Here is a 15,508-nt window from a genome sequence, read left to right on the forward strand (position 1 = left end):
GAGATGATGACACAATTGTCGAAACAATTAAAAAGTGTTCATTGTCAGGGAGAGGCCAAGTTTGATTGCTAAGTACAAGATTATAAGGATCCTTAAAACACTCACTTGGCAGTATGCATAAAAAGCCTTAAGGCAATCAATTTTTTAATAATCTGAATAATTGCTAAGGCAACATTAAACACACATCTAACAATGAATCTGAAGTAATGTGAAGCCTGTAGCTACTGGTACAGAATAGTGCCGGCAAAATCAAGGTCAAGGCCTTGATTCTCCATGAAAGGTACATACTGATGAATTGCATTACTTTGGAAAAGTATGCCAAATGACTAAAAGTAAAAAAGAAGTGTGGTGCTCCCTCCTATTCCCTCACCGAGGAAAGCAGATGGTGACACCGTGCCATTGCTGCGAGAGACCATGACACTGATGCCAGTCTCTACAAAAGGAACGGAGAACTCCACAACCTCTGACCTCTCTTCATTAATAGTCAGGGAGCCGATCGCCATGTCTGCCCGCTTGGACACCACCTGGTGGGGAAAGGGACTAATAACATTACGAACAGAGAAAGTGCATTTATAAAAGTTAAAAAGTTTGATAAGGTTGTAAGTAATCTTTATGGACTACTTAGTGAATTTGAATGTCGTTTGGTTCATACATTTAAAAAAATATTCAGTTTCATTGAATATAATTTATAGCACATTAGCTTGTATATTATGGTCCTTTACCAGTGTCACAATTAAAAAATAAATGCTCCACCTGAATTCAGTGGACTTTGTGATAATAAAATCAAAGTGAGCAAATATTCAAGAGGTAAAATGAAAGCCTGACCTCCCCAACCAGTCCATTCCACTCTCCGTTTATGTTCTTTCCATGCCTGCCATTGGTCACCAGATAGAGGTCATAGCTGAAGCCCACTATTTTAGCCAGGCGCTTGAGAACATCAATACAAAAGCCTTTGCAGCAGTGCTTCATGGATTGAATGCCCTCAACAACCATGCTGTAATTGAATAGAAGAAGTAGAGGAGAAATACATAGAAATGGAAAAAGAAACAGAAGGGGACAGAGACAAAAGAAATAAATAATGTAGAGGAAGAAAGCAAAAGAAACTAAATGAACATCCCTGCTCAGAATTCAGTGCTGTGTCACCTAAGGCAAACAGATATAATCTGAGGTCCATCAGTATAAAGAATAAGGTACTTTAAAGGAAATGGTCTGCTGTTTTAAAAACAAGCACTAATAAATAGAAACTGGAGCAATTATTAAATAGGAAAAGGTCATTATTTATCTAAAGATTGTATGCCATATATCACCCAAAAATATAACAGACTTTTATTTTATTAGTTTTGCCAAATTTAAGCCACTGTTTATTATATTTAATATTGTCATGACAATTAAGCACATTTCTCCTTATTCTCATTATCATAAGCCATAATTTTACTTTTGATTATTTAGTGATTCTCATTACGAAACAAATGAGAATCACCAATGCAATAATATACACTGGTGGTCAAAAGTTTTTAATAATGAAGACTTTTTAAATATTTTTTGAAAGAAATAGCATATCGGAATAAATACTCACCAAGGATGTATTTTTATCAAAAATACAGTAAAACAGAAATATGTAATGTGAAATATTACAACAATCTAAAATACAATTTCTTTTCAAATGCAATTTTTTTTTAAATGTAGCCATTACAATATATAGTGTCAGTTTAATTATTTTACCCAAAAATCCACAATTTGATATAATTAATATAGATATTACATACTTTTTTTAATAAAAAATTTTCTGGTAATGAAAATATGTGGTGTAGATTAGTGATGCGTGGGTCGTCTCATAACCCGTGAACCCCATGGGTAACCCGTTGGAGCGGGTAAAGAAATTGTAATTTTATTTGCGGGGCGGGTCATTAAAAACAAAATTAAAAAATCCATGTATGTTGCGTGCAATTCTCTATAGCCTATATTAAATATTTGGAATATCTATTTTCATATTTTATAAGGTTCTTTGATAAGGTTACAATACGAAGGATTACGTAGCAACGTAAAGAAATTTTACTTTATTTGCGGGGCGGGCCAAATAATTTCATAAAAGCGGGACCCGTTGGGTTGGAAAAAAAAACAACTCGCGCATGACTAGTGTATATGTGTTTATATAAAGAAATTATAATTGTTTATATATGAATTATAATGAAAATGTAATGTAATTTTTAAGTATATTTATTTATGCAAAATGTTGGTTGGTTAAACAAAATCATAATCTATCTAATTATATAAAGCTGATCTTTCTTTAGATTTTTGTGGTTAAATATGACCTGGGCATGTTTTTGTTTCGTGAGATTCACCCAGGCACTGTATGCTAGACCAGGAAGAGTTCTGAGAAATTCTGCATTTAAATAAAGTAAATGAAGTAAAGTGCTCTAACATAGAGCCATCATTGATCAACCTCTTCCATTTCTACGTGCATTTCTAATTTATTTAAATTCCATCAGTGCTAGTGACAGGACGGGGAATGAATGCCCCTGGGGTAATGTGAATGTAATTTGTAACATCTGCATATTCACTGCTACATTTGCCAATGTGATGACCTCAAAGGTTGAACATTTCCAGTCTAAAAATCCACAGACTGAACCTTGACCTGTTGTTGAGCGGCAGACGGCACGGCACAGAGTCTCTGATACAGGAGCCTGTTCCAGGATCAGCAGGCTCTACAATGACGAATGGCCTCTCCTCCAGAGTAACCACACGCAAGTGCTGGGAGTCATCCAGAGGTTTGAGGAATGGGCCGTAACGGGACCAGGGCGGGTAACGCAGACGCAACACACCATTTTCCCACCAACCTACCTACAACAATAACAAGATGTCATTAAAATGATAAAACACATTTCTGAAATCTCATACAGATGCAGAATACCACATAATGGTACTGTGAAGAAGTTAAATGATTGGTGTTGGAATCTGTTTTCTATTTGACATTCTCAAGACTGACTGTGGATGTAGTGCCAACCGTATTAAGTAAGAAACTGAAACAACTTTATGTGACTTCAACAAGTCACGTAAACTCAAACCTTTCAAATCTACTGCAGCATGGCACCCTTTTAACTTCACATTATTCCCAATTCCAAGTGTTAACCATCTGTCAGTGAACATGACAATTAAATATAATAAAAAAAGACTTGTTCTAGCTCGCAATGAATGATTAATACTTCTGCAGCTCCACTGGCACGCTTGTGAAACCAGCCATTTCAAACTATCAAAAAGTGCATGAATGACCAATACCAAATAAGTTCCTGCAAAAATAGATAATTTCCCATGGCTTATTGACATTTGCCAAGAAAATGAAGTATGTGCAATCATTTGCATTGCCGCACAACTGCATTCAAGTTCACTGCCCCGTAAACAATTTCTCTTTTGAAATTCACTGAATAACTGGAACTTTGTGAATTATACAGTAAAACATAAATAAGCATATAAAAACCTAAAGGTATGAACTGACGACTAGTCATTTTTATAACTCTCAGTGCACAGTAAGTTGATAATTTTGCTGCATTATATCAAAGGTATATGTAGTAAATATAGTACTGACAATAAAAATCAAGCATAGTTATGCTATTAAACACACAAAAAAGTTATCAAACAGATTTAAAAATTCCAATTCCAATGAATATTGCACCATTGAGACCTTGATTTTCATAACACAGTTTATACATTATAATACACTTTAAAGAATTGTGTTAATGTAACTTTTGGGGTTTGCACAAAATGTATTGTAATGTAATAGGAAAGTGCATATATTTATTCTGTGATGTACTTCAGTTCCTTCTGTATGCGACACATGGTTCATTTCAAATGCATTCTTCACATTTCATTTATTGCATTTAAATGGCAAGGCAAAATGTGAGCTCACTTGGGAGCTGCATTTAAAACAGTTCAATGATAACCATGAATATCTAAACACATTTAAGCATACAGTACTAATGGCTCCACCCCTACCTCCTCCCAGCCTCTTCCTGCAGTGTAGGAGATAACATCCAGGAGCGGATTTGCCAGATAACCGTCATTATTAAAGGAATAGTCCCGTCCAGATAGAGTTATGTTACTGAAGAACCTGCAGGAGGAGAAGAGGAAAAAAAGAGCAGAGTGATAAAGGAGGAGTCTGAGTGAAAGTGATAAAGAGAAGGAGAGAGAGCAGCGAGAGATAAAGAGTGATAGATGGGAGTTCCATTAGTCACCTCTCCACTTGGGGTACTGTGTGTGATTTGTGCTGAATACTTAAGGGACTCTTAAGCAAACCTTCTCTGCTGAACATTAAACAGAAATGACAACACTGAATCTCAATGAACATAAAAAAGAAATTCATTTACAGAACGACTAAAAACTCAGGGTAAAACTGCCTAACCAAATGAAAGAATTGATTAATTAATAAAGAGGAAAATTGACAGTATGGAAGGATTAAAAATAACAAATGGAGAAAGTAAACCCCGAATGAATGAATAGCTAGTGTGAATGTACTGTATTTGTGAATGGATAAAAAATATATTGGAAGAAAGGGTAGACAAATGCATGGATGAATAAAAAGATGAAGGGTGCTGAAAGATGAACTTCATGAATGTATAAATTAGGGAACGAAAAAGTAGAGAGAAAAAGATGGATAAACATACAGATAAAAAATGAACGCGAGTAAAAAGGATCAAGGCCATGAATAAATGAACAGATAGGAAAGAAAAATGGGATGGATGAATGGATAAAATATGAGTAGTTTAAAGGGTAAATATAATGAATGAATGAAACTGTATGAATATTAAATAGAAATGACAACATTGAATTTCTGTGAAAACAGAATGACCAAAAACTCTAACCAAATAAATGAATCAATGAATTAATACACATGAAAATAGACAGTATGAACCGAAAGAAAGAACATACAACTTAATGAATGAATGAATGAATGAATGAATGAATGAACAAACAAACAAACAAACAAACAAACGAACAAACAAAGTAACAAACAAGCAAAATTCTGAAAGAAAGAATGGATGAATGAATGGAATATATATACATATATATATATATATATATATATAGGGCTGGTAATTTAACAAGTTAATTAGATTAATTAATTATGTTGAAAAATTAAGATATGGTAAAAAACATTTAACGCACTTGCCCCACCCCATATCTACGTGGGTCATTTTACAATTGATACAGCTGATTGATGACAAATATGAGGCAGGGCAACAACTCACTGCGTGATGGAGCAAGAACGTAGTTAGAATGTCCCTAAAATTCAAGATATGGGAGCAAAAATGCCCCGTTTGAGTTTTTGTGTCATATTTACATAATATAGTTAAGCAATATCACATGAGCAATAGGCTAAGTGCAATATCACGAGTGCAAATGTGATACTGATCTTATACAACAGTTCAGTAAGTAAGTTAATATTGTGTTATTTTTGACACAATGTTATCTGTTTTCCTAAATTTTGGCAACAAAAATATAAAGACAAAGCATAACTGTTTGTCTCCGAGCAACACGAAGCAGCATTTCATCTCTTAATCCACATTTTTAACAAACTGTGTGAACCATTAGGTGTGTTGAACCATTGGCCATAGGTGCATTGGATTTGAAGCAGCACTGCACAGATTAGTCGGGTGTATCTTGAAATCAAAGGACCGTGAGAGTGATTCAAAAGCATAAGGAGCCATCTGCTCTCAATAGCTCTTGTGGTACTTTGATGTCACGCACCTGAATGAATCAGATATTTGAACGATTTGAATGAATAAATGACTCAATGACTTAATCATTGAGACATTTCCCACTACCAACTGGCAGTTTTAGTTTATTATTTAAAGTAACATTTCATTAAAGAAATAATTTCATATTTCCATAGTAATAATAAAAGTAATAAAACAAATTATTAAAGGTATAGTTTACACACCCCAAAATGACAATTATGTCATCATTTACTTACCCACATGGTCCAAAAGAGTATGGCCCCAATTTTAATGATCTTAGAGCATGGTCTAAAGTGCACGGCATAGGTTCACTCAAGGCATATCCAAATCCACTTTTGCTAGTTTAACGATGGGTCTGCGTGCCTAAACGCATGATTTAAACAGGTTGTCCCTTTTCTCTTAATGACTAATGCGTGTTTTTTGGGTGTAACGTGCAATAAACCAATCAGAGTGTCATCTCCCATTGGTAGATTTGCTATTTACACAGCGGAATTTGCAAGCGCAAAAACAGAACACGTCTCCAGAGATTAAACGGAGCTGCTTGTTCGCGAGCAAACAGGTAGCAAAATTCTGATAAACGCAATCACCATCTATTATGACATGGAGGCATTTTTATATTTATGTACACTATAATAATTGTTTTACATTTTAATATTTTATTGTTTCATAGTTAAACATGTTTGTGTGCTGCTGCGCATCCCTGTGTGTAATAAGCAAAGTAAATGGGCATTGTGGACCCACACAGAGGCATATTTTCTACTAACACGCTCTTTATTTAGTAGAAAATTTAAAATACTGCGCCATTGACTTTAGACCAGGTTTTAGCTGGTCTATAGTGCAGTCTATTTTCAGTTCCTCAAATGGGCACAAATGCATTTGCTATTTAAACAACGCGGAGCAGGACAGGAAAATTAGAACTGCGTCAGGCTGAAACTAGCAAAAACACTTGTGCCGGGTGTATGATGGGGCCCTATATGTAATAAATTTTAGAAAACAAAATATTTCTTGCTGAAGCTACTTTTTATAATGTCTGTTTACAACAATTACATTAAATTATCTTTTGGGAGTAATTTCTCAGCCAAATTTGATGTGCGATTAATTTGCGATTAATTAGACTAATTAATCACCACTTCATGTAATTAATTAGATTAGATAACCTTCACAAAAGTGAAGAGGAAAAGATAAATGAATGGACAGGTAAAATAGAATCAACTTCATGAATAAATGAACAAATAAGATAAAAAGGGATTAATGATAACAATTGAAGAATAGTTTAAAGGGTAAAATAGATGTAAAATGTAATTAAATGAATGAATGAATGAATGAAATGTTGAATGAAGAAAGAGAGAGGAAAAACATGGATGAATAGATGTATTTATGGAATAAATGTGGAAAAAAATAATGAAAACATTAATGCCAGAATAAATTAAATTTGTATTTATTAATGTTTTCACTGTTTATTAAGAAATGTGTGATGTAACAAATTAACAAATTGTGATGTACAGATGAAAAAAACAAGGGTAAAGTAAAGGATAACCTTCACAGAGGAGTGCTTCGATAAATCTATGAAAGAGGAACTGGGTGGATGGAGGATGAATGACATGCCCTGAGGCACCGCAGCCAAGGCTCTGATTGCGCTTTTATCGCACTTCCAGATCGGCGACAGGACACAGCAGTCATCTCGCCAATGGCTTGTTTTCAATATTCAGTGTTTGGAGCTCTTTGGATGCTGCCGAGATACTCTTGTTAGTTGCCATGACAACTAGGAACAAGAGAGTAGCACCCAAACTCTGGAACAGACGCAAAACGTGAACATCACAACGGAGCAATCTTTCTCTCCTGCACGTGTGGAAGCTGCTCCTCTCGTTGGGTATTCGTCAGCAGTTTTCTTTTCACTGGTGATGCGGTAATGGCCAGAGAAAAAGACACTTTCAACCAGTTTGTTTTTCATTATTTATTTTAGCCCGTCTTTGTACTGGACGCTAGGCTTGTTTTTATGAGACACGTCTCATAAGTCTTTCCAATTCTGTCTTTGGGAGAAATTGTACTTGATATCTGATCCATAATTTATGTAAGGCTCTATATAAGAGATTATGTTCATTTCAAATCATCAGGGCTTCTGGTTAAATGCCCTGTTTAAAGAACGCGAGCAGTATTTCTTAGCCAAACTCTCATTCCTTCATTTCTAAATGGCACACTAAACAGTTTTAGAAATACGAAATGAAGTTCTGTTCATTTTTCATGCACACTCACGGGGGAAACATAATCGAGTTTACAAATCGCTCTTTAACTTCTTCGATCTGTAACACGTGAAATCTGCCCACGGATCGGCAATTAAAGAAACCGTCAGATCAGGCGTAATTAATTTATCTGCCGTTGATTTCGAGAATGCACTGGAGAGCATGACAATCTTATCAACCTCGAGTAGGCAATGCCAGCACTCACACTTCCCTCATTCCATCGCTCTAGACCCCTGCAAGGTTGTCATAGCGACACAGCCATTGACATTAAATGTATTCTGCTAATGCCTTACATTGTGGGGTGAACAAACAACCTAAAGCACAGCACGTAGCAGAATACAGATGTCACTTGTGTCATCACAATGAAGACGAGAAAGAGAGAAGCAGGAAAAAGGGAGCGTGAGCCTGACACAAAATGGAAAAGTAGCAGTGATGTACTGTCACACGGAATGTAAAATGAAAAAGCCTGGAGACACAAGGAAGAGGAGGCAGGGGGGGAAAGTGTGTGGTGCACACACCAGGACAGGATAAGGAGAGATCCAGAATGTTTAAACATCAGAGGGGTGTTTAAACATAAGAAACATTTGAGGGGTTTTAATGTGTCCATTAAAGCGGCATTAGTATGGTGATGAGCAGAAGCACTGCCCTCTGCAGCTGTGTGCGTGTGTGTATGTGTTTAAAAAAAAAGAGTATCTTAAAGCAGTATGGCTGTATACAACACCAATATGGTTACCCTATTAGCAAAAGTCAAAAGAGAGAGGCTGTTTCAAAGCCTAACAAGACCTAGACAGCATTTTTGGGGTTCAAACGGTTCAAAAAGTTAACTGAAATGGCCAAAAATGCTGTCTCCGTAACAATGTTTAAGCTCACCCATGATGCCTAAGAACGTACTGTAAATAGGAACATTCAAATATGCCTTCTAAATACCGAAAATGCTGTCTAGGAATGAATGTTCAAGCTCAAGAGTGATGCCCTGAAAATGCTTTCTAGAAACATTTAAACATGCCTATCATGCTCAAAAGGGGCCTCTAGGGTCATCTAGACAGGAACCAGGGGCAATGCAATACATGAATGACAATCACATCCATCTAGTGCATTTTTACATTCAACAATGGAAAATCAGTGCAATGGAATGCAGAAAAAGAGTTATGTTTGAACCGTCCCTAATGATGCTCAAAAATATTGTCTATGAACATTCAACATACCTATGCTGCCCAAAAAATGCTGAATGTTGAGAACATCTAAGTTGGAGCATTCAAAGACATCCATGTTGCCCAAAACTGGTTAATGTAGGAATGCACAGATGATGTAACATTTGCATGTGCCTAATACCTAAAAAATAATGTGTCCATGATCCCCAAAAATACTGGCTAAGGACAACCAATGTGCCCAAACTGGCCAAAAATGATGTCTATGTAGATTTCTGTCTATGAAAACTACTGCTTAGGGATAGTTCACCCAAAAAATTAAATTCTATCATTAATTACTCACCCTCATGTTGTTCCAAACCCATAAGAACTCTTCGGAACACAAATTAAGAAATTTATGATGAAATCTGAGAGCTTTCTGACCCTCCACAGACAGCAACGCAACTGACACGAGGCCCAGAAAGTTAGTAAGGACACTGATTAAAATAGTCCTATAACATCAGTCATTCAACCTCAATTTTACGAAGCCAAGAGAACACTTTTTGTGTGTGCAAAGAACACAAAAGTAATGACTTTATTCAACAATTTCTTCTCTTTTTTTGTGTGATTTTTGTTCATGAGAGTACCATGCAGGGCCGTCGCAAGTGGGGTGAAAGGTGGTGACGATTATAGGGGCCCACGGCCGAGGGGGGTCCCCGGCGATCTCAACCGTCTGGCTGAGGCTATCCTAAAAAGACGATCAGGACAGTTGACAGGCCACTGCTGCGTGTCGTCACGAAAGCTTATCATTTTCATATGTTTTTAAACCTGACCACTTTCCAATTTAAACATTCAAAAGAGTTTAAATCATTCAAACACAAGACGCGGAAAATCTCAACTCGCGCGCTGTGTTCGGTGCGCACGCATCTCACAGTCTCAAAGCCGCGTCTGACAGAAAGCACCACTAAACCGAGCTGTCCTTTTTGAAGTTCTCCTCGAACTTCCTCCTGCACCTGAACGAACAAACACAAATCACAGTTTAAACAAACAGAAAAGGATATGAAAAAGCCAATTTCAGCACCACAGTGTTCTGGTGTTCAGGGCTCAAGCAGAGAGAGGCGTCTCAAAACAATTTTTTAACACAGAATTTGCCTCTTTTTGCTCTTGTACCGACAAAAACATACAAAATATGTCAAAATACCCATCTCGGAAAGTATGTTCGAAAAAACTGTCGGTTATGTCTTAAGTGAAAGTAAACAGTTGAGAAAAATATCGGATGTGTATAATATTGGATGCATTCATTGTCTCTTAAAGTGACCGCGCCTAATTTAGCTACTAGCTGCTGTAATGTTAATTCAAGAAAATTAAAGAAAGACATTTTTTTTTTAGTTTTAATAGTAAATGCAGGACACTATAAGTGAAGTGACATTCAGCCAAGTATGGTGACCCATACCCAGAATTTGTGCTCTGCATTTAACCCATCCGAAATGCACACACACAGAGCAGTGAACACACACACACACACTGTGAGCACACACCCGGAGCAGTGGGCAGCCATTTATGCTGCGGCGCCCGGGGAGCAGTTGGGGGTTCGATGCCTTGCTCAAGGGCACCTAAGTCGTGGTATTGAAGGTGGAGAGAAATAAACTATAATTAATTTAGGTAAGAGAGTATAGCAAAATAAAGTGAGCTGTGACATATTATGCCCCAAATATTTCATACATTGGACTACTAGTGAAATTGATAGAAAAAGAAAATGGGACCAAAAATTATTCAGACACTTTGACCTCACCATGTTTTGCTTACGTGTGTTTTTGCCTGAATTGCTAATGCAACCTTTTCACACCACAGACTGATCAAAATTAAGCATTGCTTGGTAATCTTTCAACAAAGTATTGACAGTTGTTTAAATATTGTCATACTAACAATTGTCTGAAGTTTTGGTTGATTGTAATCCATTACATATCTTTCTATCAAAGTTATCTGACATTATCAAGATGAATTTGTTCTGACAGTTCAACTCTGAGTTCTTGTCATATTTTATTACCATTTTATAAACTAGAGCAAATAAACTGTGATAATGTAATAAAAGTTGAAGGTGTCTGAATACATTCTGGTTTGACTGTGAATTAATTTTTTACAGTGAAGACTATGCAGTGCTATTTTATATTTAATTATTTGTTTGTACCTGTACCTGGACACCTACAAACATGAAACAACCTAAACATTGTGCAATTAGCACAAATAAATAAATAGAATGAACATATAAATTAAACAACTACAAACAGGGCCCACTGGTACAACCTGCACCGGGGCCCCGCTAACTCCAGCTACGGCCCTGGTACCATGACACATGTGTGTGCATTCCTCTGCTCACCATCACAAAAATGCGTGGTACTGTCATGAATGCCCATCCAAGACTGACAGGGAAGAGAAGAAATAGCTGAATCAAGTAATTTATTTTTTCTTTTTTTGCCCACAAAATTTTTTCTCATAGTTTCATAAAATTAAGGTTGAACGACTGATGCAACATAGACTGTTTTATCAATGTCCTTACTACATTTATGAGCTTTAAAAGTGTCAGCTGTATTGCTGACAATGCAGGGTCAGAAAGCTCTTGGATTTCATAAAAAATACTGAACAAAGGTCTTAAGGGTTTGGAATGATATGAGGGTGAGAAATTAATTAAATAATTTAATTTTTGGGTGAACTAACCCTTTAATGAAGTGGAATACAGAAGGTTAGAGCCTTCAAATATATCTATAATTCCAAAAAATTGTAAATTTATGAATATCTGAAAACACAGATTATGGAACATTTGCATGTGCCTAATGACTAAAAATGCTTTTAGGAACATTTGAACATGCTCACAATGCCCCAAAACTGTGGGATCCTTCAAGTGCAACAAATGTATGGTACCTAGAAATGGTCTATGTGGAAATGTTTGAAAGCAGCTGCAAAAATACATAAATAAATTTTCAGGTTGAAATGTTCAAATGTGTGCATGACAGCCAAAATGGCAGTCTAAGAAATGTGCAGCTGCCCAAAATATTATTTGTAAAATAATGCTTAAAATGCATCTATTACGCCCAAAAATGCTTTACATATGACACATAATATTATTTGAATGCAGTCTTGATGCTCCCCAAAAAAGCAATCTGTAAAAATGTTGAAGGTACCCATGATATTTGCAAAATTTAAACCCGAAAATGGTCTAGGTGGGAATATCTGAATGCACCTACAGTATGATGACCAAAAAAGAAAGGAACATTCACACACATTAATAATGCTACAAAAGTAGGAATATTTGAATGCACCCACACAGGAAAGTTCCAATGTGTCTGGAATATCCCAAAAAATGTTGAGATAAGCAGCTCACAAGGTTTTGAAACACAAACAGAGAGAGAGAGAGAGGGGAAGTTGGCAAAGTTGGCTGAAGACGTCAATACTGCTGCGACATCCTGCACAGACAGCATGAGTTAATAGGAGGAAGTGGGCGTAAGAGTGAGTGAATGAGGGATGGAGCAGACCTTGAGTGAGTGAATGAGTGAGAGTAAGATTGAGTTTGAGTGTGTGTGTGGGTGAAGCTGGGCGGCTGTGAGCTCAGTTCCATTGGTGACAGTCTGTGATATTTCCCCCTGCATTCGGCGCACCATAACCAATTATCCTATTTACATGCAAAACGACACCGCATGCGTGCCTCTTTAGAGCTGCCTGCAGGGGCAAGATGAGAGCGCAGAGGAAAAATGATGGGATGAGACAGTGGGGGCCAACAAAAGGGTGGGAGAAAAGGAGGGGGACAGGAAAGAATGAGTGCGAGAGAGACTGAAGAGTATGAGATAGAGATGGAATTAGAGTGGGGACAGTATTGTCGACATGATGAGAGAAGAGAGATATTATGAAAGAGTGCAAGGACCAAGAAATGCACGGGCATGAAAGAGTGGGAGGACATGAAAAAGGCAAAAAGAAAGACAGAAAAGTGAGTAGGGGGATTTGAGAGACTAAAAGAAAGCAAAACAATGAAAAATGAGAGAGAAAACTTCCCAAAAAGAGGGTGAAAAGTTGGAAAGGAGAAAGGTGATGAAGGGTGAATCAGTGAACAGTGGGCAGGAGTACAGGTAAGCATTCATCACACTCCGTTTACTTAAGCAGTAACAAAAAGTTAGCAGTAGGGGGAAACAGGTCTGTTGAAATATACTTTTCTAGTATAAAGTAATGCCAGCGCTCCCATCTAATGCGCCAGCCTCTAATGACTGATTCTAATGACACATCTGCTTTCATATTTAATCTGGAGTGACTGCATTAAACTGTTTCCAGAGCAGACGTCATATGGTGCGATGGTCAGAGACAAATCTGTATAATATACAGCAACCGTATGTGTAATCTGTGAACTAGTACCATTGGTTGGACTGCAGATAACGCTGGAATATAATGAGGACAAAGAAATAAAAATCAAAGCAGTATTTCATTATTTCATCAACTCAAAAGTGGATCGTAGATGATTTCTATTCATACTAGAAGTTGTATTGTAATTTTCCATTATCCAGCTGACCACCATTATAATAATCAATTCGGCTTCACTAATACATGACCACAAGCTCAAATATCAAGCACGGGTGCTTCATAACTCAAAGTTTTATCAATATCAGTCAAAATATGTCAAGATACCGCATGAATCTCACCATACTTGGCATGAAACTTTTTCAGCTCATATTTCTATGGAAGCCCATTTCCACCACAGAATAAAAAATAAAAAAGGTAGTTGTGACATTTTATGACAATTTTCTCACAATTGCAGGATTTCTTCTAAGAATTGCAAGAATGATATCACAATTGTGAAATAAAGTCACAATTATCTTAATTTTTTTATTCAATGACCGTTACAGGCAAAAAAGACAGAAATAGAAATGATTGCTTTGTAAAGAAAAGGCAACCTATTTGTAGGACCATTGAAGGGATAGTTCAGGCATCATTTATTCACCTGTATGTCGTTTCAAACCTGTATGACTCTTAATTCAATTAAAGCTAATTGGGTACAAAAGAACACTGTCTTTACATCGTTACATTATTTTCATGACAACTTCCCCCAAATTCTCCTTATCACAACATGGAGAAAAAAAAGAAAAGAAAAAACCTCTCATTACCGTACGGTGAAACAAATAATGGTATATTATTTAAATTGTAAAGCAATTTAATGAGAACCTAATGGGAATCCCCATTGAAAATAATAAGAATTACACAAACTCAAAAGTAAAATATCCTGATATATTGCAGTAATGAGAACAAAAATGTACTCTTTGACTAACCTACAAAAAGCTATGCAGAATGTGCTAATGGTGTCATATTCACCCACTGCTTAAATCCAATATGAAAAGCATGAAGATCGATTGAGTTTCCAATCCAATTTGCAATGATTTCAAAATAAGGAAGAAAACAATTAAATGAGAAACTGAAATTAAATAAAAACCTGTACGAAAGCACTCATACAGGATCTATAGATGTGATTCTGTGCTCAGCGCTAATGAATAGAGATCAATGGGAAAACCTTGAGCAAAATATAGCAGCAGTTCTTAAAAAGGGCTGTCCGTTGGCTCCCTGAAGGAATATATGTTGCAATACTTTGAGGTAGAGAAGCAAAAAGTAACAAAAACCTCTTTCAGGCAAAGAGTAGAGAAATTCATTTTAAAAAACGGATCATTTTGGTTACATCTATTATACAGATGTCACAATAAACTAAAACCAATGATTGATAACAGTCCTTGTAAAGTGGGCTTGAGAGAACGCTCAGTATGAAAATAAACTGGCAGGGTCAACTAACCTAACCTGATGGCATGTTTAAGTGATTGACTTTTGAAGGTGGTTAAAAGATTTATGATTCTCTCAGTTCATGCCTGAGTGACATGAACACTTCCGAGAGAGCTCCCCCCACCATAAAGACTAGTCGACAGTGCTGTTTGAGGCCACTGTTTTTTGGAGATTGAGAGATTTGTGAGAAGCATGACTGACAGGCAGCAAATCCCTGCAGTATGGGCTGTCAAACACAAATCAAATGCAGGTTAAGGGTGTGTGTGACTGAACACACGTGGCCTCATTGGGGTGATGGGTGAAAAGAGACCCAGGAAACAGACAACACGGGTTTTTGATACAATCATCATAGTCGCACTGTTTGGCACCGCTCTTTGAATTTTGTGCTGCAAGAGATGAAACAGAAACTTGTTAGAAATTTTTATTTTTTTGCTGTTCATGATGCACCCGGTTTAGGGCCATTTCCTCTAACAGTACAAAGTCAGTGTAGTGTTCATACATATTTAACAACAGCCTGAAATAAAGATTTCAGTTTGTGTCATGAAACTGTGGGGAGATATATTACAACAAAAATGTAATCAATATTTATTATCAAATGAATGCT

General features: G+C 36.6%; 1 protein-coding gene across 3 annotated transcripts in view; it reads right to left on the bottom strand.

Annotated features, from left to right (window-relative positions):
* LOC132145177 (glutamate receptor ionotropic, NMDA 2D-like) overlaps positions 1-15,508 on the bottom strand; it is a 96,114-nt gene that overhangs the window by 17,043 nt on the left and 63,563 nt on the right. For all 3 annotated transcript variants that reach the window (XM_059555974.1, XM_059555975.1, XM_059555973.1), the window contains 4 exons: positions 3,991-4,105; positions 2,636-2,841; positions 826-994; positions 371-524 (listed from right to left, as the gene is read on the bottom strand). In XM_059555974.1, coding sequence (XP_059411957.1) covers positions 371-524; positions 826-994; positions 2,636-2,841; positions 3,991-4,105 — 644 coding nt within the window. The remainder of the gene's footprint in view (positions 1-370; positions 525-825; positions 995-2,635; positions 2,842-3,990; positions 4,106-15,508) is intronic.

This window comes from Carassius carassius, chromosome 8, assembly GCF_963082965.1.
Source record: "Carassius carassius chromosome 8, fCarCar2.1, whole genome shotgun sequence".
Taxonomy (NCBI): Eukaryota; Metazoa; Chordata; class Actinopteri; order Cypriniformes; family Cyprinidae; genus Carassius; species Carassius carassius.